Genomic DNA, 26948 nt, shown 5'->3' with positions numbered 1-26948 from the left:
ATCAAATATACTACAGCTAGATATAAAGAGCTTGTTCTAAGTGATAGAATTCTTATTTTCATGTGATTAAACACAGTATTATATTCCATTTCTGCCTATAGACCCTCTAAACCTTACACAGGGGACCTTTAAACACCAAGAACATAAGACTCTTCATCTACCATCGTAAATGACGTTGCAGTGAAAGGAAGCAGCGTCGCCTCGTGTGAAAAAACACATTTTTGTTAAGATTCAAATCAGTGCGGTGTCATAAAACTAGCAAAAGAAAATAAACAGTGAGTCTCACAAATGGACAAATCAAGCCATGGGAAAAGAATAAAAATGAAAAAAAGGTGAATTTTATTCACTTGAAAATTTATTCCGCTTCAGTGCTTCCACATTTTGAAAATAAATAGATGGCATGGGATCAAAGATAAAATCAACAAGGATGAAAAGTACACTAGTGTAACAAAAATGGTGACCAAATGCCAGTACAATCTTTGAGTGAACATAAAAATACACTCACATACAAATAAAGATCTGCCACCTCCCCCTGCCCAAATGCCCCCACAAACAGATCAAAATGCAGCAAAATGAGAAATCAAGTATTCTGTTTTTGGAGACAGCAGTAGTATCAGATCAGCGGACGCCCCCTCAGCTTCACGTCCCTGTTAAACCCTAGTGTTTGGTTTAGTTTTCACAATTTACGGAGCGCGCGAACAGCAGTGTTATCCATTAGTTCTTCGTTTTTATGCCCGTTCAGACGGTGGAACTCCCCAACAAACAGAAAGTAAAGTGCTCGTGCAACACTTCTGGTTGTTCTCGAGGCCAACAAACGGTTTCTGAAAAAAGCACTTCTGATGATTCTGGAAACAGAGAAAGAGTGAGACGATGTGGCAGTGTTTGTCAACACCTGGGAGGAATGTTCTTTAATGTTGGTACATAACTGAACCACAGCCCCCCGCCCGCCCGCACACACAAACCCCTTAGCGAATATATCAAATACTGTCATTCGAACCGGTTACAGAGCAGCACGAAAACACTCTCCACAACAAGAGTGTGTGTGCGTGTGTGTGAGTGTGTGTATGTGCTGCTCTCGTGGTTAAAAATGGGACAGGCCGACAAAAACACTCAGGGAGGGGAGTTCAAGGGGGAGGAGGGGGAGTTACATTGCATGAAAGAAGCCGTCGACAAGTGTTCATGAGTGCACCTTAATACAGGACAATTCAAGAGTGCCCAGTGAAGAGAGGAAACACAGCTAAGCTCTAAACATCAGAGAATTCCCGTTATGATGAAAACACATAACATCAGCTCAGACTCTAACACATCGCTTTAATAAGAATTAAAAAAAAAGTTAAAACAAAGGGAAAAAAAAGCATCATTTGTGTACCAAAACCTATCATTCACCCACTTTTGACACCCTCGAGAAAAAGGATGTTTTAACAAATAAAAGTATTTAAAATGACCGTCGTTAACTTTTTTGTTTTGTTTTGTTTTTTTTGCTTGACACATACCCAGTGCTACACGATCAGCGTCTTGATTAAAAAGCGGTTGAATACATAGACGATAGTACCACGATGCGTGAAAGGCCAACGGATGTCTGAGGGAGACCCGAGGAGCTCCCCCCCGTGACAAAAGAAGAGGACAGTTCAGAGCAGCAGGTTTTTGGAGATCCCTGGTGAGGCAAAGTCGGCAATGCCAGCCTGATTCGACAGATTCGACCGTCCACACAGGAAGAGATTGTGGTTTTTGTCTGGGCAGCGGAGTGGCCCAACAGTCCTATAGGGTTGTACAAAGGTCCCTTACTTTGGCGTTTCTGACAAGGGTGTCAGAAATGCCCCAGTGTCGCCGCTCCTTTTGTCCGAAATTCAACCAAAGCAGGCGTTTCCAGAGAGAAGGAAGGACTTTAGTGCTGCAGCTGAGCTCTCAACCATGACAGTGCTGAACTAATAAATAAATACATCCACCACATATGAGAGAGACGGAGGAAATCAAAAAAAGCCACATGCTTGAGTCGTGGTCGTCGTAGAAAAACGGAGCCGGACCAAAACAAACCTGAACAGATCGCACTGAGATCACAGGGAGAGGAAGCGAATTCAGCCGCCGTCCCAGTTCCTCAAACCACCTGTGAGACACACACACACATACACACACATACACACACATACATATACACGCACACACACAACTTTTCCTTGGTCCACCTACAGGTGACCACGTCCATAAATGCAGCCTCTCCCATGCAGGCTTCCACACCGAGCGCGGTGGCGAGCTTGGCTGTGGGCGTCAATGCAGTCTATTCAGGAAACAAGCAAGATGGGGAGAAGATGATTTGGATGACAGAGGCCTTTTAAAATCCGGCCCGCTATTTTGAGCTTTTCTTTGGCACAGCACTCCTCTTGGCCTGCCACAGGTGGTTGTGGATGGTCAGCGCATCCACGCTGACCGACACAGTCTTGGCGGGGATGACGGTGAACTGCTTTCGGTCGGAGCTGTACTTGTAGAGCTTGTCGATCATCTTCTTGCTGATGCTCTTGGGTCCCGTGCCCGTCAGCTTCTGTATCTCTTCGGTTTCGGGGAAGTACGAATAGAGAGCCCGGAACTGGCAGCCCCCGTCGCGGAACAGGATCATCATGTGGTTGGACTCGCACTTCTCCAACTCCTAGTAGGGAAGGAGGTCAAACACATGCAAGACCAATTATTAATACGGCATTAATGTAACACTGAGGTATATTAGACTGGTAGGAATACCCTTTTTGCTAAGAGAGAGACTTGTGTTGCAGGTGTTGCTGTTACAGAGGAAATAAGTGTCTCCTACGCCTGTATCACAGTAATGGAGCAGAGAAAGTCATCTGCCATGTTGCCAAGTTGGTAGATATCAAGTTGGTGCATGTCTGCTAAAGAACGGACCTCTAGGATCTGGTTCTTTTGTGGCTCGTTGACTTTGCCAGCCAGGCAGCAGTGCGAGATTGCATTGTGGATGATTGGCTTATTCGACTTGGCGCTGGGCTCCTTGAATAGTTTGGGACCTAAAGGAGAAAAGTCAGTTAGACCGCAGAATTATGTCACACATAGCAAGAGGATAATGTAAATTAACTGCAGCTAACACGTCTACATCATAAAAGAGTCACTCTGGCTGAAGATGATGACAAGCAAAACAGTGAAAATGGCTGGCCATGGTTATTGTGTTGTGCTGAAAGCAGGCTTGACATGCTGATCTTTCTGTCACCGATTAATGGTTGACTGAACAAACACAACCGCAGCTCTGACATCATAGTAATGTATCTGTTAAGAGAGGTGAGACAACAATAACTGTGCACTTACCAGTGTATTCAGCCATGGAAGTGATGGAAGAGGCAGTGGAGCCATTGTCCCAGTCTCTCTCTGCAGTGCGACTGTTGTTACGACTGCCTGGAAACGACTCCACAGAGTCACAGCTAGAAGACAACGTGAACAATAAGGATTATACAGTGACTATTGTTTAAAAACAGAAATGACTATAAATACTGCAAATCATTAACATTAAAAAAGCAGTTTTTGAGACATGTACCGCTGGGAGCCAGCCCCTCCAGAGTTGACACTGTCAGCCTCGTTGGTTGCAGCAGAGGCCAGGGACAGACTGGAGCCTGATTGGGCGTTGCTCAGGTTGTCAGCTAATCAAAACAGAGAGGACACTTAAAAATGGTTTGGCAAAAATACAGTGTCACTTTAGAAGCAACTACTACATACTCAGTTAAGACTGCACAGCACATAAATATGGACTATATACAGTGAATGCAACTTCAAAGCACAAGTCAGATGCCTATAAAGCAGGAAATATGATTCATGCATCCAAAATTTTGCATGTCAAAACTCACCATAGTTTTCATAAATAAATTAAGTATGGAAAGAGGAAATTCTTTTCATAATATTTAACTATGACAGTGAAGTGATAGTGAAGAACAGGCTTTCCTCCTGTACATCGTTTCATTGAGGTAGTTTGAAGTTTGTTTTATTTCATGTAACATGTAACCCAGTCAAGTCAGTGCTCATAACTGCAGGACAGGTAATTATTGTGGCACAATAAAAAATAACTGGCAGTCATCCAATGTGGCCCACACCTCAGATGGAAAAAAAAAAACAACTGAAGTGCACCAAGCTGAGACATGTTAAGAAAACTGTAACAGCTGAATGTCAAACTAATGATCTAACAATCTCACATGTGGAAGAGCCCTTGGAGAAATTATCGCTGGAGGATTCCTCTCTGAAGACAGACTTGGGTCTGTGTTTCTGCTTCGGTTTGGGGGTTTTGGGCTTGACGAGGCCTTGTTCTTCGAACATCTCCTGCTGCTTCCTCCGCAGATACTCCTGTTTTATCAGCTCCCGCCGTGTCTTCTCCTCTTCTTTACGCAAGCGCTCTTCCTCAGCCTTCCGTCTAAAAGAAACCAAACACTGAATTGTAGCTTTTTGTTAGAAGAGTAAGGTGAATCTGGTGCTGATGTTGGTGAAATAAGTTACCTCGCTTCATCTCGTTTGAGCTCTGATTCTGCTTCTAGTTGTTGTTTACGGAGTCGAGCCTCCTCAGCTTTCTTCTGCTGCTTCAGCAAGAACGCTGCTCTCTTCTTAGCAAGCTCATCCTCTGCCTTCTGCTCATCCTTCAACATATAAAAACATATTAGCACATTATTTGTAAAGCATTTAATCAATAATCATCAGACATTTAGTGCAGAAATGAACAAATACAAAAATTTTGTCTGTTCGCCAGACCAATGCAAGTTAGACAATCACTGTAATAAAAACTAGATGCATCAAATAAATATTTGCTTTTTTGATGCAAAGGCATTACCTTGAAGAAGAAACCCATGACTGACTTCTGCTCTCCATCACCTCCTTCTGTAGTTCTGTCCTCAGCAGCCTCCTCATCCTCAGTGGCTTTCAGCTCTGACAGATCAACCTCAATCAGGTGGGCTTTGCTGCGCTGCACCTCCTCTGATGGTACGTTCTCTTTCCCTGAACCGTCTGATGAATTAAGGTCCGTCTCTCTCACGGTGCTGGACAGGCACTCGTCAAAGGACACTTCAGAGGCAACCACTGCCGTCAGGTCCACTCGGGTTGGCAGTCTCACGTTCGCCTCGTCACGAAGCCGGAAGGTGGCGCTCCGAATATGGCCGGAGCCCGGCCTGTCGATTGTATCTACTGCTGTGGCATTTCTGGGGCTGTCGGGGTACTCGGTCCTGGGGGACCTGCCCCCAGCTAACTGTCTTGGGTGTGGTAATGTCTCTGACCCACTCTGGGTGGGGGTGAGGGTCCTTGATGCCTGCCGGCTCTGCTCCTTGGCTATCTTTAGCTCTGATGGCTTGGACCTGGAGCCACGGCCTGAGCTTAGCTTGGGGGGTTTTCTGGTGGGGGCAGTGCTGGTGCCGGAGAGGTGCTCAACAAAGTGAAAGCTTGCCCCCGCCTTAGAGTCACCATTTTTGTCACTGGTGACAGGAGGAGGTGGAGTTGCACCAGGGGGGGACTGTACATTCTGTTTCATCAACATCTCCTGCTGCAGTGACAGTTGCATCATCTGCTGCTGGATGCTGCCGATGGCGTCGTTCAGCAACTCGATGGAGCGGCTGCACTCATTCAGGTCCAACTCTTCTTCTAGGTAGAAGCTTCCACTGTTCCCTTTCTTGTCTCCTTCTAAGGCACCTGACGGGGTGGTTCCCTCCAACTCTTTGTCCCCCCTCAGGGCATCTACACACATATCATCTTTACTTGATGGTCCTTTCCCCCCACTGAGCTCATCTTTAGGGATGTCAGCTTTAAGTGGGTTTGGTAATGTGTCACTCTTGCCGCTACCTTTCTTTACAACGTGCAGGAAAGCCGCCTTTCCCAGCTTCTGCCTCTGCCTCGCTGACAGCACCTCCATTTTCTTCTTCTGGTGCTCAATGGCACGTCGCTTCTCCTCCAGCTGCATACGAAGCTGGACAAGTTCAGAGGCCAGTACACTGGCACCACCGTTTCCGTCACCTGTACGAGAGTATCCTCCCAAGGGTGAGGACGGACTCTGGTCTCTTTTAAGCTTCCAGGAGGAAGTGAGAGGTCCGCTGCTCTCTGATCCATCTGGTGTGGTCCTTTGGGAGCTGGAGGCACTGGAGCGAAGGTCGTGGTTGCTGCCAAAGCGCTGCTGCTGGGCTTTGCGCTCAGCAAAGGAGGTCATGCGCACACTGCCACTGGCCATGCTGCTGGCCTGGGAGTGAGCACTGAGACAGGGGCTGGACCGACCGCTGCCACCGTTCAAGTCTTTGTCCTCATGCTCTTTCACATTCATGTCCTCTTGAAGTTTGGCTGACTCCTCTTCTTCATCTTCCTCGATAAAGGCTTTCCTGGGCCAGTTGGGGTCTTTAGTAGTAACAGCTTCATCCAGATCCTCCTCCTCTTCATCCAGGTCTTCCAGCTCAGCGTCCAGGCCCTGGCCAGCCTTTGGTTCTTCAGAATCTGAATGCAGGTAGAAACCCCCTGCTGGCTCTCTGGACGAGGGGTCCACACTGCTGGTGACAATGGGCCTGAAACCTGTCTGAGCCTGTGGAGGCTCCTCTGACAAGTCTTCCTCCTCACCTGAAGGGGTAAAGGTTTGATTCAGGCTGCAGGGCGCTTTCCTACGAACGGCCGATGTAGATCCATCCCCTCGGCGTAGAGAGCCCCTTCCTGAAGAGCGGGGCCCCTCACCACTTTCTTCCTCCTTGTTTAGGCATACAGACTTCTCTTTAGCCGTTTTGAGCACGGCAGGCATCAGTGGTTCTAGGTAAAAGCTATCTGGTGCAGGTTTGGACTCAGAGGAAGGTTTGGGTCCCACTGTGGCAGTTGCTTGTGGCCCTTCAACCCGTTTAGGGGTGACAGAACCATCAGTCCTGGCAACTGCCACCAGAGTTTCTTCCTCGGCCTCATTGTTGACATTTCCCAAGAGGCCGTGGCCGTTGACTTTGCGTATGGCAGCCTGTGGCGGCTGGTGGACAGAGGTCTGGTGTTTGGGTGTGACGGTGATGACATTGGACGCTAGGCTGTCCTTACTTATGGAGCGAGCCAGACTCACACTGTCACCAGAAGCTATGTCTGCATCACTGTCTGTGGCTGAATGAAACATGTAGGGGCTCAGTGTGGACAGTGGTCTGTGGAAGGAGAGTATGAAAAATGAAGTCAGAATAATATACAGCTCACAATATATGGAATTTGAATACTTCCACCATAGGTAATACATTTATTGATTCCCCGGGATCAATAAAGTATATCTGATTCTGATTCTAAAAGAAACTTGTTTTTCTTTCAATTCACCAGTTCATTGACTAATCATTGCTGCTCTACAAATATGAACAACCAGAATCTTTGCCATATAAATGATAAATATGTACACGCTTACAAACAGGCAAACACAAATAACACGAGTGCCACACATTTAACCCCAGAATATTTGCATACGCTGCAATTTAAATATTTCATTATCAGCTTTATAAGCAGATTTTAAACAAAGCCCTCTAAAATGTATCATCTTCAAAGCAGTACATGGAATGCCATTTGAAAAAAAAAAAGGTTTTCCAAATCAAACATGAGAGCAAATATTTCTTTTAGATTAGATTAGGAAAGTGTATTTTGTCTAGGTTTTTAACTACATTAGGTACCTCTGCCTTTTATCGGGCCATGCAAGAACAGAGCCCCGGGGCTGTCCGTCCATCTGAGTCAGGGAGTTCGAGCGGTTTCTGAGACCTGACCACAAACACACACAATGAATAGGTATAGACAGCTGCTGGTCACCATCATACAGCCCTGATTCTACAAAAGTTGGGACATTGTGTAAAAAATAAATAAAAACAGAATATGGGCATCAAAATCAGAATAAGCATTCATTTACAAAAATCAATGAAGCTGATGATGTAAAACATTAAAATAAATTGTCTTTGTACTGTTTTCAATTGATTGTGTGTCTGAAAGGATTAGCAAATGATCACAATGTGTTTTGTATAGCGCCCCATCTTTTGTGGAATTGTGGTTGTACAAGTTGAATATGGAAGGTGTAAAGAGTGCTTTCCGTACCTGCAACATCCTCTCCTTGCTTCTGTTGCCTCTGTCGGAGAGGCAGGAGTGGGTGGGAAGGACTGAAGGTTGGACCTCCTTTACTAAAAACCAATGAATAATTATTTTTTTAGCAGATGTGCAAAATCATAACTGTCATTCAACCATTATTAGCAGAGCAGATATGCAGAAGGTTTTTCACTAGATTAGCCCTGTGAACAGGTTAGACCCAAGACATTTTCCCCCAACCAAATACATTCAGATATCATCTAACACGAACACAGCAACAGCCAAATATTTTACCACACAACAGACAAGAAACGTGGCATGAAAACCCCTAACTGACAGTAGGGGTGGGCAAAAATATCGATATGGCAATATATCATGCTACTTTGTCTTCCGATTCAATATTGATATTTAAATTTTGAATATCGATATTGAATCGCGATACTTTGTCTTTCGATTCAATATTGATATTCATATTTGATATATATAATATCAATATTGAATATCATCCATCCATCCATCCATCCATCCATTATCTATACCGCCTATCCCTTTCAGGGTTGCGGTATTGAATATCAAATTTTCAAATTTTGAATATCGATATTGAATCGCGATACTTTGTCTTCCGATTCAATATCGATATTGAATCGGAAGACAAACTATCCATCCATCCATCCATCCATCCATCCATCCATCCATCCATCCATCCATCCATCCACTGTCTTCCGCTTATCCGGGGCCGGGTTGCGGGGGGAGCAGTCTGAGCAGGGACGCCCAGACTTCCCTCTCCCCGGACACTTCCTCCAGCTCTTCTGGGGGGATCCCGAGGCGTTCCCAGGCCAGCTGAGTGACATAGTCACCCCAGCATGTCCTGGGTCTTCCCCGGGGCCTCCTCCTGGTGGGACATGCCTGGAACACCTCCCTAGGGAGGCGTCCAGGGGGCATCCGATAGAGATGCCCGAGCCACCTCAGCTGACTCCTCTCGATGCGGAGGAGCAGCAACTCTACTCTGAGCTCCTCCCGGGTGACAGAGCTCCTCACCCTATCTCTAAGGGAGCGCCCCGCCACCCTGCGGAGGAAACTCATTTCAGCCGCTTGTATCCAGGACCTCGTTCTTTCGGTCATGACCCAAAGTTCATGACCATAGGTGAGGGTAGGAACGTAGATTGACCGGTAAATCGAGAGCTTCGCCTTTCGGCTCAGCTCCTTCTTTACCACGACAGACCATTACAGCGACCGCATTACTGCAGCCGCTGCACCGATCCGCCTGTCAATCTCACATTCCATCCTTCCCTCACTCGAGAACAGGATCCCAAGATGGAAGACAAACTATCGCGATATATTGCCATATCGATATTTTTGCCCACCCCTAACTGACAGTGCTGTACTCTTAAGACAGCTAACTTTAACTTTCAGCTTCCCACACAACTGCTGACAATGCACACACAGACAGAGAGACAACTTTGTGCAAACCACTAGTGAATTTGGTGAGAGAGAAGACAAAGGGCTGGAGGTGGAGGGCACATGAGAATGAAAGTCAGACACTGCTGCATATCTACCCACCCTTGTAGGGCTATTGTAACTGGTTAGTAGACAGGATCATGATGAGGCGGAATGAGAAGGAAAGTGAGAGAAGACTTACAGGGGGTCAGACTCTTCAGGGTGCAGGAAGTACCTGTTACAGACTTCTGGGCTGCTCTGGTTATCGGCCACACCAGGGCTGGCCAGGAAACTGCGCTTGGTGGCGTTGGAGATAGGCACTGATGGGCGGGCACTCTTGGGCTGAGCTATGGCTCGAGCTGAGGAGAGGAGCAAGACAGAGGTGTTGAGAAAGAGATGTTGATCATGGCAATAAACAGTGACTGATGCTGACTGTCATTAGAAGAGCTCAACCTTGGACATTGAGGGGGATTTACTTCTAATTATGACCCAAATAATAGGTGCATTTTTAAAATGTGACATTTCAAATGCAACTTCAAATGATGGAAACAAAATATACAAAATATACCCGTTTCTTGATCAATGAGACACTTAAGAAGTAGAGTAAGTAAGTGAGTTTTTCTCAGTAACTAGAGTTATTTAATCCATGTTGAAGGACTGGGACAGACAGAAACAAACATGATTATGCTTATTTGCTTTTTTGCCTACTGCTTAAATTGAATAGTTAATTGTTTTGAGTAACTTTCCTGATGCTAAACTATGTGGTTTAACAACAGTACACTGCGTATTGTGTAACATTAAAAGCAGCTTCATTGTCGGCATTTCACCAATGTGATATTTTCACATTACACCCTGAGTGTAAGAATCACATGATCAACACTTACCATCTTTAAACTCTTGGAGATCTCGAGGCTGGACAAACTCTGGCTTGACGGTCTCGAACCACCAGAAGAGTTCAGCAATGAACACCATCACATTGTGCTGCATAGGGAGCACAAGAAACATGTTAAAAACACTCGTGAGTGTCATAAAGCTTAGATAAACAACAAGAATAATTAGCACCACCTAACATAAAAAAAATTTTGAGCAAGTAAAATACAGCAGTTTCTGTTGCAGCCTAATATAATGGCTGGCTTCTTGTGCTACATGATTAAACGTACATTTTGTTCCTGATGAAAACACAGTATATCCGTGTTAGTACCTTGAGCACAAGTGGCGAGTACAACATGTCCTCCGTTGTCAGATAGAAACTTTTATTCAGATACTCGTTGGCGAACTCTCTCAGTAGCTGGATGTTGTACAGGCTATCTGCGATGGAGGGTACTTCCTTCAGGCAAATATCTGATCAGACAGGCAGAGAGCAGGTCAGACCAGGACACAACTGAATGACCTGATGGCTATAAATGTCACACTGACTGGACTGGGACAGTAAGCCATGTGCTAATGCCATAAATAGTATCGCACATGGATTTTAAATTCAACGTGTTAGCAAAGAAAGCCTGATGCTATCTACGAAAAAAATCTACAAGGGTAACTGATAATTAGTAGCCACTGAACGTGGGCGTGTGCATGCAAGCACAGCATACCCTCCAGCTTCATGAGGTCTGGGCAGTAGCAGTGGACCACTGTGAGCAGTGCAGCTCCGTCACAAACATCCCTCATCAGGTCTTCCAGCAGTGGGAAGAAGGGCAGCTGTCGGCCTGAGGCATGCTCTCGACGATACCGTACCTAACCACCAGGGGGACAGGAGAGCTTTGATGAGAGGAGAAGCCACAACAATACCTACCACCATGGGACTACCAACCACTGACACACTAAATGCGATGACTAGTGTCACACAAGTACAAACCTCTTTTTCTGTGAGATTCCCGTCTGAACTAGTCAAGGCATGTATTGGTCACAGATGTTTTTGGCTCCAGTTAATGCTCTAGGCTATCAATTTAAGCAATGGTTCAAGGTTCTCCCAAGGAGCTTCAAAGCAAAAGATATGAGGATTTTTTTCTTTTTTTCTAATATAAGCTGCTATTCCTCTTCAACTGATCAATAGCAAGTTTAGTGTAAGTTCCAAAAGAAAATGATGCTGAATGGCAAAATCTTGTTTAGGGAGAACCCTGAAGACCTGGTTAACGATGAGGAGATGGAGGTGGAGGTGTTAAAGAAGTGATGTGAACAACACAGAGGGGATGGCCAGCCTTCCTCAGGACTTGGGAAGGCAGCTATCAGTAGTCGAGTCAAACTAGGCAACGTAAGCCAACTGACTGGGAGGGAAAGTGGGGTAATCACTGGCCCACTTATCAGAATGAGTGTGTGGTTAGTGGAAAAACTCACTCACCCCAGATGCATTAGTTTTAGATATATAGTCTATACAACTGGCAAGGGTGGATATTTTGTTATTTATTTTTGTTTCCACAATTCACTGATCGATTACAATATGCACAAATTACCTAAAAGATCAAATTATAGACATCATTACAAGTCAGATAGACCCATTATGGAAGCTAAAAATGGAGACTATAGACCTACATATGATTTGGAGCAGCATATGTAAATATAGACCACACAGGATGCCAAAGCAGATTGTACTGACTGGTACTGCTGCTTCTAACTCCAAACGCTTCTGCATGACTTACAGATAATCACCTGAGACTGGGAACACCACACCCTATGTAGTGACTAACCAATCTGATCTGTGAGGCACGAATAAAAGAGGCATAAAGAAAATTATGAAGAGTTATTTAGAGGTGCAGATCAAGTTGCTGTCTCTCCAGTACAAAGAGATGTGCAAGATATTTGCGTCATGTGATGCAGCAGTAGATAGAGCTGATAAGTATCTTGAATATCGGTATCAGTCTTTATGTTAGTCGATGATAAAAACAAAAACAACTTCGGTTCAGATAAACCAAACCAGGTCTGAGGTGAATTAGAAACTGTGTCACAATTTGATGATTTGTCAATCTGACAGCCCTGACAAGTTGATTTTTAAACTGTCACACTCAGTATGAATCTTTGTTAAAATTCAATCAAGATTCTTTTTTATGCTATGTGTATATATTAAAAAAGTTACAATCTGCCAATACATAATGTATTTTTTGGGCTATAGATCAAGGAGCCAATACATATTTCAGTCACAATTAAACCCTAATAGAGATCAAAACTTTAAATTTTAAAGACAAACCTATCAAACATGCCAAACCCTGGCAAAGGTTTCGTGAAACTATGAGCCACCAAGCACGAATTAAAAAGGTCACAGACAGCACAAGACAGCCGAGCAGCTAAAAAGATTTTATCTAAATTACTAACAGCATGACAACATTTTCTTAACACTCACTCTGGTGCTCCTACAGTTTGTCGGGAGGCCATTCCATGAAATTATACTAACTCTACTGAGGCAGCTTCTGTCACAAGTCACAGGAGAAACTACCAACCAAACTTAAGAAGCTCTACTACAAAAAGAGATCTACATAAGGGAGTCTCCTCCTGAGTAAGAGGGAACACTGTACCGCTTCAGAGAGCTCCTCTGGCTCCAGCATGCAGTGAGCCAGCTCGTGCATGACATAAGGCTGACACACACACACACACACACACACACACACACACACACACACACACACACACACACACACACACACACACACACACACACACATATACACACACACACACACACACACACACACACACACACACACACACACACACACACACACACACACACACACACAAAGAGCAGAGACACTGTCAGAGGGGACTGTTGGCACAGAGGAGTGTGTGAGAGCAGAAGAGAGAGACCGGAGGGGGAATGACAAAGCAGATCAGTGAGAGGAGGTGGCCAAGGATGGGACTGCAAAGCAAAGGAAGGTGTATGCATGGATTTGCTCTTGTTCTCAGTGGGCAAGCAAATACCACGCACACGCACAGCGAATCCACATGGCCTACTTGAGCTTGAAATGATATAGCACACATTGCAGAGCTAAAAGAATATATTTGAACACTTCACAAAGGTCGGAATAACCTTACACCTGTGTGGTACACTTGCCACAAGGGAAAAACGAAACAAAAAAGTAACTGTCAGCTTTCTCCCCCTTGCTGACACACTGGCTACAAGCAGCACAGAATGAGCTTGAATGAGCCATGGTGGAGTGTGCGCGCACATCAACACAGAACTATGCGTGCAAGGGGGAGAGGGCGAAGAAAATGGGGTTATGGGGAGGGCTGGGGCTGGCATCCAACTTACAGGGACTAGCTTCCAATACCATTTGGAGGGAGACTATCCAGTTTGCAGGGATAAGAGAGGGGAGGGAGGGCAGATGAGGAACAGGAGAAGAGAGTAAAAGGTCAGAGGTCACAGACAAAGGATTGGATCTGCTTCCAGTTTAAACAGAGAAAAAGAAAGCAGGGTCAAAACAACTCCAAAATGCCATTAGGGAGAAACATTCCTTGTCACAATGAAGGATCCTGCTGTAGCCTTAATTTAGTGGCGATGACGCCCACCTAGATGAAGCCTTAATGAGGAAAATGTTTTCAATAAAAAGGAGTTACCTAGAAAAGTCCCCAAAAGCCACAAACATGGAGATGCTGGCAGAAACTACAGGGCCATTCTGGCTCTGGAATTTGGATTTTTCTCCTGTAAAAGAAGCACCTGAAAGACACTGTGAGGGCCTTTACCTTTTGGTGGCTAGGAGACTCCAGGGGGTGGTGCTTGACTTTGTGCTCCCTCTCTGTAATCTCCCTCATCTTCATGTTCACCTGCAGAGGAAATAATGACATATTCAGGATGTTTACATGGACTTGAGAAACCAGGTTACTCAGAGAAACCAGGTTGTGCAAATAACTGAAGAAAGCATTTACATGCTGTGTGGTAGCCTCGTTACTGTAAATTTGCATGTACATGCAACAGGTCTGCAATAAGGTTTCTCCCCTATCCTCAGCCTTATTTTGGAAGACTGACTCGCTTGTTTTAACTGTTTTGTTTTTTTTCTTTCTTTCTTCTTTGGTGCCTGTGTTGATATTGGAGCAGACAGAAAGACAGAAGACAGCTCCTCCTCACAGCACAAATATGTCTGAATGTTACAAATAGTCAACTCTTTAGCAATGGAAACTGAGTTATTTAGAGTTCTGGAAGTTCATGTTAGTTTCAGTTTTAGTCTGACTTTAAATGGAATTGTTTTAAATACAAGGGCACGCTGCTGTGTGTAATGACTTTTCCTTTCATGTACACACTCTGCTGTTACTTTCTCTGTCCGCAGTCTTTTGTTTTGCATGTGCAAAAAATTACACATAAAACCACACACTGACAGATTAACTAGGAAAAATGACCTATGGGGGAATAGATACTGTCCATGACAAACTGACACTTTCCTTTTCCCAAACAGTGATGGGACATTATTGTGATTAATAGACACACTGCATTATGGCTCTCGCTGCCTCAGGCCTTTAACCTCAGGCCTTTAACATGAGCGCAACATGAGCCCAAACCTCTTACGTGTGCACCAGATCCGTACTCCTTATCTGTTGGCCCATCTCTGAGAACCAGCGACATACAGACCTCAAAAAAACACAAGCCAACTATAAGGTCAATGTGAAAAAGCCTAGGATTATTCTCACCTGTACATTTAGGGAATAAAAAGGCAGGCTCAGTACAACATGTATGGAACCTTGTTAGTGGGATTTTTTTTTTAATGTGCTGCTATTTTTCTTTTATTGTATCTACGCTGTTTGTGTCTGTGTCTTCAAACCTTGTTGATCCAGAAGACCATAGCATCCTCCAGGTCAAAGGGAAGCTCCTTGGAGGCACTGAAGGTGGAGAAGCGCTTGACAGAAGCCACCACTTTCTCGATGCTGATCATCTCCACTGTGTACGCCATCATCAGGGCATCGATCATGGGCATGTGAGCACTCTGGGTGAGGGAGAAAGACAAACAGAGGACAATTTAATTCCACTGGAATTTTCCCCCAGTTTCCCATGCAAGAAACAAGAAAACTGCCTACTTCAGAGCTCACGCGGGACAATCCTGAGGTTCCTAAACAATCGTGCAGCTTTAAGTAACCTACCACAGTTTATTTAAATGTGAAACCTCTCATTCAGCTCAATAGGTGCCCACCCTTTAAAACAATTTCTATCCTAATGAAATCAGTTGACCCAGTGGGGGTATGCCTGTTCCAAGTGGCCCAATACCTGCCTAACAGCAAAAATCTTTCTTCTTGATCGCCAGGGTGGGAATTAACACCAGTCATATAATGATAAATCTGCTGGTAAAACTCTTTTCTAAACCTCACTGTATGTGAATGTCTGTTACTAAGGGCATCTGAATCCATCACAGAACAAAATATACATACATGCCATCGTCAGTGCTTTGTATAATGTGCTGATAGCCTAATCCAATTGGTGATGGAAGTGCTGAGATTAGGCTCGTTAACATAACGAATGAGAGCTATTCAGAGCTTTCACCAGAGCGTGACCTACATGGAGACAGACAACAACAGTGAAAAACTACCTCCCAGTTGTATATAAGACAGATAAGATAAGATAAGATAAGATAAGATAAGATAAGATAAGATAAGATAAGATTTTATTGATCTGACGCTGGGGAAATTAAGTTGTTACAGCCAGCAAGTACTACAAAAAGCAAAAAAGAAAACTGGCACAGAAGGGTCAAGATAACAAGTATACAGGATATAGAATAGGAAATCAACTATGTATATGTACATTATGTACAGATTATAGAAATACTAAATGCCATAAAAATACTACTGCCACACACACAAATATTGAAGGGCTCAACAAAAGGTGCACTGCATTTAGCACTAAATGTCAATAAGTAGTGTTCAATAAATAAACAAAAGGGCAAATATAAAAGCATGATGTGCTCTTCAATCTATTGTTCTCCTCAAACACTGACTCTGCCCTTCATCAGCTCAGCGAGGAGCCCCATGGGGAGCAGGGGCTGCTGTTGCCCTGAGCTGTGTGAGCTCCTAACAGGCAGACAGATGCACGTGCGTGCGCAAACACATACACACAGACATAGACATAGACACACACACACACACACACACACACACACACACACACACACACACACACACACACACACACATACACACACACACACACACACACACACACACAAACAAACACACACGTTAAAACTCAAGAGGATGGCTAGCATCTCAACGCTTTACAAGTCCCAGCTGTTGCCCCAACAAGAGTCAGACAAGGTGCAGAGGAACTGTCTGCAGGTACAGACAGTCTCTCTCTCTCTCTCTCTCTCTCTCTCTCTCTCTCTCTCTCTCTCTCTCTCTCTCTCTCTCTCTCTCTCTCTCTCTCTCTCTCTCTCTCACTCACTCACTCACTCACAAATTCTGTTGCTGTGCAAATGGTTGTCAAGTCAGCACACTGGAAGAGGGCTGTCCAACAGTCCATCAGAGATAAGCAGTGTCCTGCTCAGGATTTTCCATCTCCTCACCAGGGCTTTGTGTCTGGCTGCTTACACATAGGCCTGTGTGGATTATTTTGTCAGGCCGCGAGCCGGAAAAGCAGACACACATCCCTGACTAGCTAGCCTGCAGAGAGGAGGCTCAACACCACTGCTGGTTTCCATGGTAACAAAGGGATAGGAAGACAGCTGAGAGCGAGTGAGCTGGTTAGTGTTCATTGTATTCTGTGTGACTTGCTGCTGCTGAAAATTGTGAGACATCAGATCTCATTGCAACAGAGGGCGGGGGCTGCTCTTCACTTCATTCATTGCTCTGTGACATGGTGCTGTTGGTTTAGGTGATGACGTAGTGGATGGAGGGTACACATCGAGGACATTTAACCTGTTTAAGAGCTGATCTGTGAAAATATTATAAGCTCTCATACACTCATACTACACATATGATGACAACACAAAGGGTCAGTTGAGCCAAACCATCAGTTTCCTGAATGAAAGGACAGAATTTCTCTGTCAAAATATGGATAGAGGATACAGAGCTCAATAAAGGACATTTGAACTGGGCACTCAAGGATAAAAGGGGAAGATTTTCAAGTGCCGGCATTCATCAAATGCTCTTAAGTAATTTGCAAAAATGTAAACGAGAAAAATATCACAAAATCCATTCTATTAGCTCAAGAGTAACTCGCTGTGCCATCTCATTAAAAGATGGTCTTCTGCAACACAATGTCATGGTACCTATACAACTGTGCATTATGGGCAAAATTAATACTATGAAAACTATAAGGAATTAACAAATGTTTGACTCTGCAAAATCCTATATCATATTCATCTTTTAATGTAGTTCAGATTTGTTCACTTCAGCTGTTAGTGACAATATTTAAAAAAAACCAAGTGGAAAACTGACTCTCTAAAACTGAAAATCAGTCTGGTCAACACTGCTATAGCACAATCACACCACAAACTCTAATCACAGCTCTATCTTGCATGAAAGCCCTCTCACGACTGCATGAGTAACAGTCAAATTTCACCTCGTCATTTGAATGAAAACTGATAAGGGTTCAGTCAAATCAGCTGTTGACTGTTTCACCTAGCAAAGTAGCAAAACATGTCTGAAGCTCACAGCGTATGATGGGAAACAATGGCAAATAACCTTTCTGCCTATTCACAAGGTTTTAAAGTTACTCGACACAGTAGAGAGACAATTCCGAGTGTCTCGAGTGCCTGTGGCTGAGAATGATTGCCCGGCTGGATAAGGATAAAAACACTAGCCTCTTCCACTGATTTCACTGTGACCAGATAATACATCAGAACCAGGAAGAGCCGTAGATATTACAGGTAATGTTCAAAGTTGTTGCTCTGACCTGGTTTCCTGTTTCTCTGACAGTCAATCTGTGCTACAAATTACATTTTGTAAAAGCTACTGCAACATCATGACCTGGATATGTCTTTAAAAAATGAAGTAGAAGAGTAAAAACATATCAGCATTATTCACTTTTAATTGCAGAGCTTCAGCTTAAGTTGAAAATAGTCAATTAATGTACAGAGATTGTGAAAATTTTTATTGCAATTCAGGATATCAGTTAGGATACCCACCAGATGGCCATTAACATATCTATCCCAACCTCAAGTCCATCCACTCACCATTTTGATGGGCATACAGGCCAGGTCCCCATCTGTGACAGGTGTATCGTCACTTTCCACAACATATATGCCCTTCCTGGACAGAGCCTGGATGACAGACAGGTGGGACTGAAGAGACGCTGCCTGCTCTGACTTGAGGATGAGGGCACAGACACGGCAGTAGAGCTCACAGGACAGCAGCAGGCGGATGACAGGCGGCTTGATGTGTTCCTGGTCATACTGGTCTGTGTAGAATGGGTCCCTTAAGTCCTCTGGAATATGGTCTGCAATGGAGAGAGGGGTCAGGTGAACCACGTTGCTGTGGAAAATAGTGAGATTGAAGACAGACATGTTGTTTTGCTGGCAAAATAACACTGTAAGATACTCTATGATGAAGCAGGGACGTCATGGTGCATGGCAAGCACCTTTAAGGTCTCCAACATGTCCACCTGCCTTAGCCTGAACCCTTCAATCTTCTACAGTGTCAGAAGGCTGGAGGAATGCTAAGCACGCTTTCCATGTGATATTTGTTCTATGCCTGCTTCAGTTTACTTGGCGCAAACACGGCCATTTGTAATTGTAAGTCACAGCTTATTGCCTCAGGAGTACATTGGGAAAGAGATTCTTACGAGAGTCCTCAGTGAGAGCAGGCTTCTCAGGTGACACAGTGGACTTTGCCAGCACTAATGTAACAATACTGGAGCCACAAAAAACGAAAAGAAAACAATGACCTACACAAGAGATTTGGTTACTTTCGAAGTGAAGTCACTCTCAAAACCAGAGACCACAGCCATATAAGGGCAAGATTTCAGGCATGCACAAACCAAATACATACTGCAAGTTAAAGCGCACATTGAGGCTTAAAATAGGTCTCAAATGTTGCACAAAACCTGCACAAAATCCTGCACTGCACAAAACAACGTGGTGATTGAAAATAACGCTGTTCTGTTAAATCTCTTCTGAACTCTGCTTAAGCTTCAGTAACACAGCATAAGCTGTATGTGTGTGTGTGATGTGTTCTTAGTGTCTGCTCTGGCTGACGGGATAAAGGGAGCCACTCATCAGCAATCTCCTGCTCACAAAAACAGGAAGGCAGACAGGCAGCTTCTACCAGCAGCTGCTTTTGTGGTTGATAATATAGCAGAAATCTTGAGGTGAGGAGGCAATAGACTAGATTTTGAGAGGTATCTAAAATGTGTTGGCAAAGAATAATTAACTATAAAACATGAACTAGCAAAGACAAATCACAGGTCAGTTTAGGCTGTCCAGTTCTGGAGAATTCAGATTCAGATTTTATGTTCAAAATCCTGGAAAAAAAATATGGCCTTTGTAATTAATAGATGCCTACGATAACTTCTTGGGTAGGGATACAGCTGTTCTTGTGACCTTCATCATATCATATTTAGTGCTGATGTTCCTGTCAGCCGTACAAATTTGTGGTGTTGCCCTGCATTGTGCTGCAACTGTAGCTTGTAAATGGTGCTTTTGTCTACCATTACTTCTGAATCCAATAATACAACAGAATGTGACCATTTATTGTATACATGAAAGGTTTACTCAGAACTAGGGACAGGTCACAGATCACAAACATTAAGGGAAGGTTTCCTACTTCCAAACACATTTAGTCTGTTTTTGTGATTCCTCCAAGGCAAAGCGTTGCTCTTCTCTCTCCTGACATTAGATTTGTTTTTGTCTCTGCCTATTCCCAGTTCATCATGTGGTGTATCACTGTGTTGTCAACTGCTGATGCCACTTAGGAAGTAGGAATACAGCAATCAATTTTTTTCTGGCCCCGATCCCAATTCGAGTTGTATAACACTGGGTATCTCCCAATACAATCCAATATTTACATTAAGGAATGTTCCTAAGAACTAATTATGAGTCATTTGAAACTGTTTATCACATTCTTCAATTACCAAATTGCATTTCAAATGCAGCTGAAGCGAGTGGCACTTTGCACTGTGCACTATGAACACTGCACATTATCCTGTAATTTAAATAGGTACATTAATAAATTAATTATCAACTAGCATTTGTGATGCTGACTAGCGAGGGTAGCAATATTTAGTCAACTTAGTCAACTAACTGTACACATCGCTACTTATGTTTTTGTAAAAGTTGATTAAATATGGATGTATCTGACACAGTGAAACAAAATGCTTGACTACTAAATTTTAAATTTCAAACTTATTTTAATGAACTACTTGATTAGTATTACTGGAGATTCTGGTTCAAAAACTGTAGGCTGATATCCTTAAATTTTGGCCCGTCATCAACTACCAATTACGGAATTCACGTTAATAAACATCTGCTGATAAGACCTACCATTGGTGATGTTTGTCATTCTAACTGGCATTGAAACAGTGAGTGCCACCTGCATTTTGCCAAACTTAGCAACTGATACAAGAGTCCATTGCACTGTTGAGCCCAAACAGTTTTTCACATTCGCACAATCCCATTTTCAATATCATTGAAAAAGCTGCATTGCAGAGCTCGGTTGTGATAAAGGAGCACAGCGCTGCAACACTAGCAGGCCAAGGTGGATAAAGTTTATTTCTGAAAAGAAAGGATCAGACTTTGACTGTCTTTATTTTAGCCAATAATGATCCGGTGAAAGTATGAGGTAATTAGGAAGTAATTAGGAGCCTTTGTTTTGATGCATAAACAAACACTACTTTGATCATGCAACTATGAAGATTTGTTGTCATGTAGGAATGAGACAGCATAAAGGTATGAACTGAGATTTAAACATGCAGCGCTTATGTCAGTGGCTGCTAATGCTCAGGTCACATCCATCCTGTTTACTGCATTCCACATGCATTACAACAACATGGCCTCACCAATATGCTGTCTACCACCGTACACATGGTGCAAAGAAGGATGTCATTGTGCAACAGCATCAATCTATTCTGCATAACACCCAGCAGTGTGGGTCGTTCGTGGAGAGCTGTGTCTGAGTATATAAACACAGTAGAACAGTGGGAATGATTGTGTATGAAAACAAAGGGGTCTGGCTGGGGCGAGACTTCACGTTTGACTTCATTCCACAGACACTGATGTCGTGTGGCAGCTGCCCCCCACCCTCCTGCCAGCAGGAACCAGGCTGCAAAATTTTAACTGGGATGGGGAGGAGCATGAGGAAAGACCCAAGATGTGCTACAGCAGCGTCAGCCAACCATGACCAGCACCACACCGCGATCATCTCAAGCAGGGGAGAGCAGAGTAAGGACCAGCACTGGGCCTGCAACCATGACAGGTGCTTTCTCCCTCGCCAGTGTTGTGTCTGGCTGTCTGTCGCTCAGGCTGGGAGCAGCTGTGGCACATGCAGAGGGCAGTAGGACAGGAGAGCATGTACACAAACACAGACATGCACGGTCAAAGACTGATGAATACACACCAGATGCACCTGAATCCCTGACAAACCTCTATATCACAACATGGCTGCATGTATTTTAAAATGAAACTATGTCATTTCAGCTGTTTCCAAAGCACTGTTTGTATCTGTCAGTCATTGCACGAGCCAAGCAAACAACTGTGCAGACTTAGCAAGGCAGCAGAGCGCCATATGAGGCATAGGGTGAAAATCAAATGGGCCTAGTTCCCATGGGACGAAGCTAAGGGCCACAGCATCTGAGAGTTGCCTCCCTCTGAGCTGCCAAAGCTTTGGTGCTTATGTGTTATTTCTATTGTAACTTACTGTAACAGCATCTACACCCATGTTGCTTTGTGATGCATCGTTTTCGTTTGTAAAGAGATGATGTATTCCATTGTTAGCCCAGGCCTACGATGACAGACTGTGAATTGTCAAAACAAATGCCTACGAACCTTGGTATGAACTCTGAGAAAATGGGAGCACAAGACATGAACCTTTGAGCAAACAGGGTTAAGAGCAAAACACTGGACTGAAAGAAAAATATCCTTCCATCTACAAACTGGATTACCATTAAAACTCCCATCTGAGTGCTATTTGTTTAAAATGAATGCTTCAGTGGCATTAGGAAATCTTCGTAATGACCACAGACATAAGAGACAGCAGAATACAAAAGAAAGCTAGAATGAGCCTCGGAAATAATGACAGATGATTTGACCAGAGACTACACTGACAGACATGCAAAACAGTGAATGATGAGACTCCCGCATCAGTTAGATGCTTACACTGACAACACTTAACTGTTACAATAAAGAGACAATGTGTAGCAAATGAGAAGGTAAATAAAATAGCAGCATGCTGTGATTTTATTCCTGATGTTAACATCTTCTGATGCTGATGCTTAAACATCTGCCAAACAGTCTGGATGTTCTCTGCTGTCACGCCTGAGTTAAGAGGTTAAAAATCTATTATGTGAGTGAAAGCTATCAGAGAAAAATTAGGCCAACATTTTCTCATGGTTAATGTAGACAGTAGTTTTGCACAAGCACTGGACTACACAGCTTATAATGCTTCTTAGTGTATCTAATCTGAAAACATGGCAACACTTTGCTGGCTGGAGATATGACAGGCAAGAGTCTCTCATGTAGAGTTTCACCAGTCACACTATTTCACCAAGATCTAATTATTTTTCTCCAGCTGGAGCCCCTGATGATGGCAGTCTATCTGCTATTTGTTTCAGCAAATTCTCTGGCTAGAACAACATCACAGCCAATCACGTCTCGATCCAACAGCAATTGATCTACGTTTTGTATCTTGGTCAAAGAAATATCAGAAATACTTCTTAATATGATGCAATACAATCCCAACAGCACCACACAACTACAGCTACCAAAATGAACACTAAGGTGAATCAGCACCTCTCTAAAGCATTGCAAAAACTAGAATTACTGCTTCATGGTTGTATGCCTCTGCCAACCAGTCGAGTTGCAGTTTACATCCATGTCCGTCCAGACTCATAAGTACTGAAGACTCAGGAGGAATTCAGTAAAAGTTTAAGTGTTTTTGATGAAATAGAACTGACCACTATATTGATGTGTATGACTCCAGTGAGAAACATGCTGTCTTCATTTATGATTATTTTTACAGAGAAGCACAGAGGACTGATAGAGCACTTTGTCACATGGTGCAATGACAATCACCTGAAGCTCAGTATCTACAATTACAGTGAGCTTGTGGTGGACTACAATGCTTCAGATATGGATGTTGCTGCAAAGAAGCTTCAAATTGTAAAACATAGACCTTCACAAACATCTTCAACCCGGCAGCACTGATGATCTATACAGGGTACCCAAACCTTTTTCCTTGCAGGGTCAAACTGTAACTTGATTGTGGATTTTTTTTTGTCCCCACTCACTTAAATTGAAAACACCTTCAGAGGAGATCCAAAAAGATCCATTCTCAACAGGAAGAACGAGACTTGAAAAATTGGTAACCTACTCTATACTCTTTTTTTTTTTAGCTCAATGTATTTGATAGACGGGCAACTGAGTGGGTATGCCTTCCAAAATTCTGGCTAATAGCTCTCCCCATCATACACTTGAGCAACTGTGTCCAGTGAAAGAAAGCAGACTTGCGTATATCAACTACAGAGCAGAAGTAGTGATAGCGCTGGGGTTTTAAAATTAGCTAATTGGACAGCCAGAAGGAAATGGATCCTTAAATGTCGTCTTAAAATCCATACAACTTATCTCAGTCCTGCAATCTATTCAAATCTTGACTGTTGCAACCACAACAACAGGAAAATCTGGCCTAAAGGCCTAGTCACTAATGCTGATACTATCTCAACAAGGAGTGAATGACTGGCAGTACAGATCACAATTTTCCGTGCTCCGTGTACAGTCTAACAAATATAGCCTAATCCTTAGTGCCTGTCACTCAGCCTGATTTGGGTTCAATCTCACTGGCCACCCAACAAGAATGGGTGGATCTGGTGAGTCAGTGAGGGAAGCTTCAGTTGCCAAGTGTCATGGGGGAATTAATGTTGGCTTGAGTGCACACATCAACAGATATTTCTTTCTCTTTCCTTTTTCCTGTCAGTTTCTCACTACTGAAATGCTACACAATCTGCTGACTGTGTGTGGACAAGAGTAAACCATTGTTGGAATAAAAACATCTGAAATAACTATGAAAATAGGAGGAAAACACAATGCAGAGAGTGCTACCTGAGGTTCTACTAAACTCTCTGAGTCCAGATAGCTCAGTCGGTAGAGCATCAGACTTTTAATCTGAGGGTCCAGGGTTCATGTCCCTGTTGGGACGGTGAATTTTTTGGAATTTCCCCTCGCGGGACGAATAAAGGCATATTGAATTGAACAAACGCACTACCTATTTAGTGCATAATGGAGGATATATTGATATTTAGTAAGTAAACCATGCAGACAACTGTAAATCTAAAAAAGATACTTAGTATTTCTGTAGCGTGAATGTAGATGAAATTACTCACCAATGCCATAGGCTTTGGCAAACAGCCACCGCAAGTTGGCAGCTATTTTTGCTCTGGCGGAGTCGTACATCTCCAATGGTATGATGTCCATTGTGCCTTCTGCAACTCCAGTCAAATCCCCTTTTCTCCTGGTACTGTCCCCGCCAGCACACAAATCAACGTCCATCCTTAAAAGCAAAAATGAAAATGATGTTACCATCAAATTTATACGGATCATACTGCTGACTAAGGGATATAGCCAAATAACAGGAAACTGGCCATCCCCAATCTGCCAAGTCACAATTCTCATTGGCATGGCTTGTGTGAGTGGCTGGATGCTCTATTAGAGTGATTCTTCAATAAATTATTAAATAAAATCCTCATATGGTGTTTGTTGATCATCAAGGAAAATACTGTTTTGGGTGCTGCTGTTAATCTTCCCTTAAGTGGTTGATTAGGCTTACATCTGGTGGCTGAGACATAAGTACCAATGTAGCAGTCTCACAAACATGATCACACTCATTATGTAAAATGCTTAATGAAAGAGTGCAAACTGTCTTTGCAGTATCTGGTACTTAAATTAACCTACAGTGAAGCCATGGTGACTTCAAACAGTGCTGACTACAAGAATGAAACTTGCTGGCCATTATGTACATTGTGGGAAGCACATTAGGTCTTGTACCAATCCACAACACGTAAAAATACCTGATGTTGTTAGTGACTTTTTCCTACTGTGAATAAATGATCACATTAGTTGTCTGAAAATACATTTTGGCCCTAAAAAGAGGATTCTTACTAATAAAGCTAACTACTCTCACAGACAGAAAACCTCAAAAGCTACAATAAAACTTTGACAGCAGTTGCTCAGTCTAGACTCAAAGCTAGAGAAGCTTCAATTTGCTGTCTCAGTGACTTCCTTTACATCTTTCTGTCCGTTGTTTGTGCAATTTGCAACTTTGTTTTGAAAAAATACAAGGCAATTGGAAAATGATCAAAACCATCTGCACCAAGTCATGCAGACTGATGTTTCTTATCAGCGCCTGTATCAAACTCAGAGCACTTTCACTTTCAATTGTCCCTTCAGTGAATTGAAAGACATGTTCTGCGTTGACGTTTCCATTATTCTGGACACTTTTCTTGCTAGACTTCAACACGCTGGACAAAATTTCTTACTGAAATGTACAATTACAAAAATAGTAACATCTCTAATTCACTGATAGGATGGCGAGTGAGTAAACGAGTGCAAACATGTTTACACATAATATCATACTAAGATCCTACAGTTAATGTTACATTACCTGTAGCGTTAACCCAGTGTTACCATACCATCTTAACGTCATCTTCGGCCCAATGCTAGATTGTTCAACATGGTAGGTAATTGCTAATTAACTGCATTGCCTATGATTACAACGTTAGCACGCTGATATTATTAGAACCTCATTAACAAGGGAACAAACGCTAGGTGACATTGTACTCTTTTGCCTAACGTGAGGTTAGCTAAACGGCATACATGCAAATATATTGCAGGACCGGCTAACCGTTAGCTTGCTATTGGGTATTGTAACGTTACAGGAGCAGCACTGCATGCATCGGCCCCGTGAATGACGTTAGCTAGCTGGCAGGACATTACCTTGAAAGGTGTGGTGTATTTCCAAGTCACCCTTCAGTTCCGTCGGGGTAAACAATTATCCAAGGACCTGCCTCGCTTTACAGTGGCCTGCTGTGTAGAAAATACACCAGCAGCAGCGATGCATCATAGCCAGCTAATAATGCTAGCACGGAGGCGAGTCTGAATGGTCTCCTCCCAGCAACAACACCCGATTCGCGGCCTGTGTGACAAGAGCTCCACGGCAGGTTTTCAGCTGAAACAAACGCCAGGCAGAGAAGGGGGGCTCTCCGGTGGAAAAGCACGACGTACAGAGGCTTTTCCGTTTAAAGGTCTATCTCTGTACTAGCCTCCTCATGTTAGTTAGCAAACACACACATTTCTAACTGACTAGGGGTATGCAGCAAGGACCGGTGGTGTGCTCTCGCTCTGCCCATAGAAACGTAATTACTAACCCTGTCCCGTCTCAGCAACGACTGC

General features: G+C 43.5%; 1 protein-coding gene and 1 non-coding gene across 6 annotated transcripts; one reads left to right on the top strand and one right to left on the bottom strand.

Moving 5' to 3' along the window:
• Nucleotides 1-317: 317 nt before the first annotated feature.
• camsap1b (calmodulin regulated spectrin-associated protein 1b) lies at nt 318-26948 on the bottom strand. 5 transcript variants are annotated; one of them, XM_070964009.1, is made up of 19 exons: nt 26493-26948; nt 24884-25050; nt 18531-18793; nt 15192-15353; nt 14122-14202; nt 13691-13723; nt 11043-11184; nt 10658-10797; nt 10341-10437; nt 9659-9815; nt 8032-8114; nt 7620-7704; nt 4805-7112; nt 4477-4613; nt 4179-4393; nt 3530-3632; nt 3304-3416; nt 2890-3008; nt 318-2641 (listed from the first exon to the last, which is right to left on the bottom strand). In XM_070964009.1, the coding sequence occupies exons 2-19, from the start codon at nt 25047-25049 to the stop codon at nt 2345-2347; spliced, it is 4701 nt and encodes a 1566-aa protein (XP_070820110.1). In that variant the 5' UTR covers nt 25050; nt 26493-26948; the 3' UTR covers nt 318-2344. The 5 variants fall into 5 exon arrangements, with proteins under 5 accessions (XP_070820110.1, XP_070820112.1, XP_070820108.1 ...); XM_070964011.1 differs by having other exon boundaries at nt 9692-9815; XM_070964007.1 differs by lacking the exon at nt 26493-26948 and adding an exon at nt 26189-26243.
• trnak-uuu (transfer RNA lysine (anticodon UUU)) lies at nt 24627-24699 on the top strand. The gene has a single exon. It is a non-coding gene; the product is annotated as a tRNA-Lys (tRNA).

Source organism: Chaetodon trifascialis, chromosome 6, assembly GCF_039877785.1.
Source record: "Chaetodon trifascialis isolate fChaTrf1 chromosome 6, fChaTrf1.hap1, whole genome shotgun sequence".
In the NCBI taxonomy this organism is placed as follows: Eukaryota; Metazoa; Chordata; class Actinopteri; order Chaetodontiformes; family Chaetodontidae; genus Chaetodon; species Chaetodon trifascialis.
Note: the sequence above shows the minus strand (reverse complement) of the source record. Positions and strands in the feature narration are given on the sequence as shown.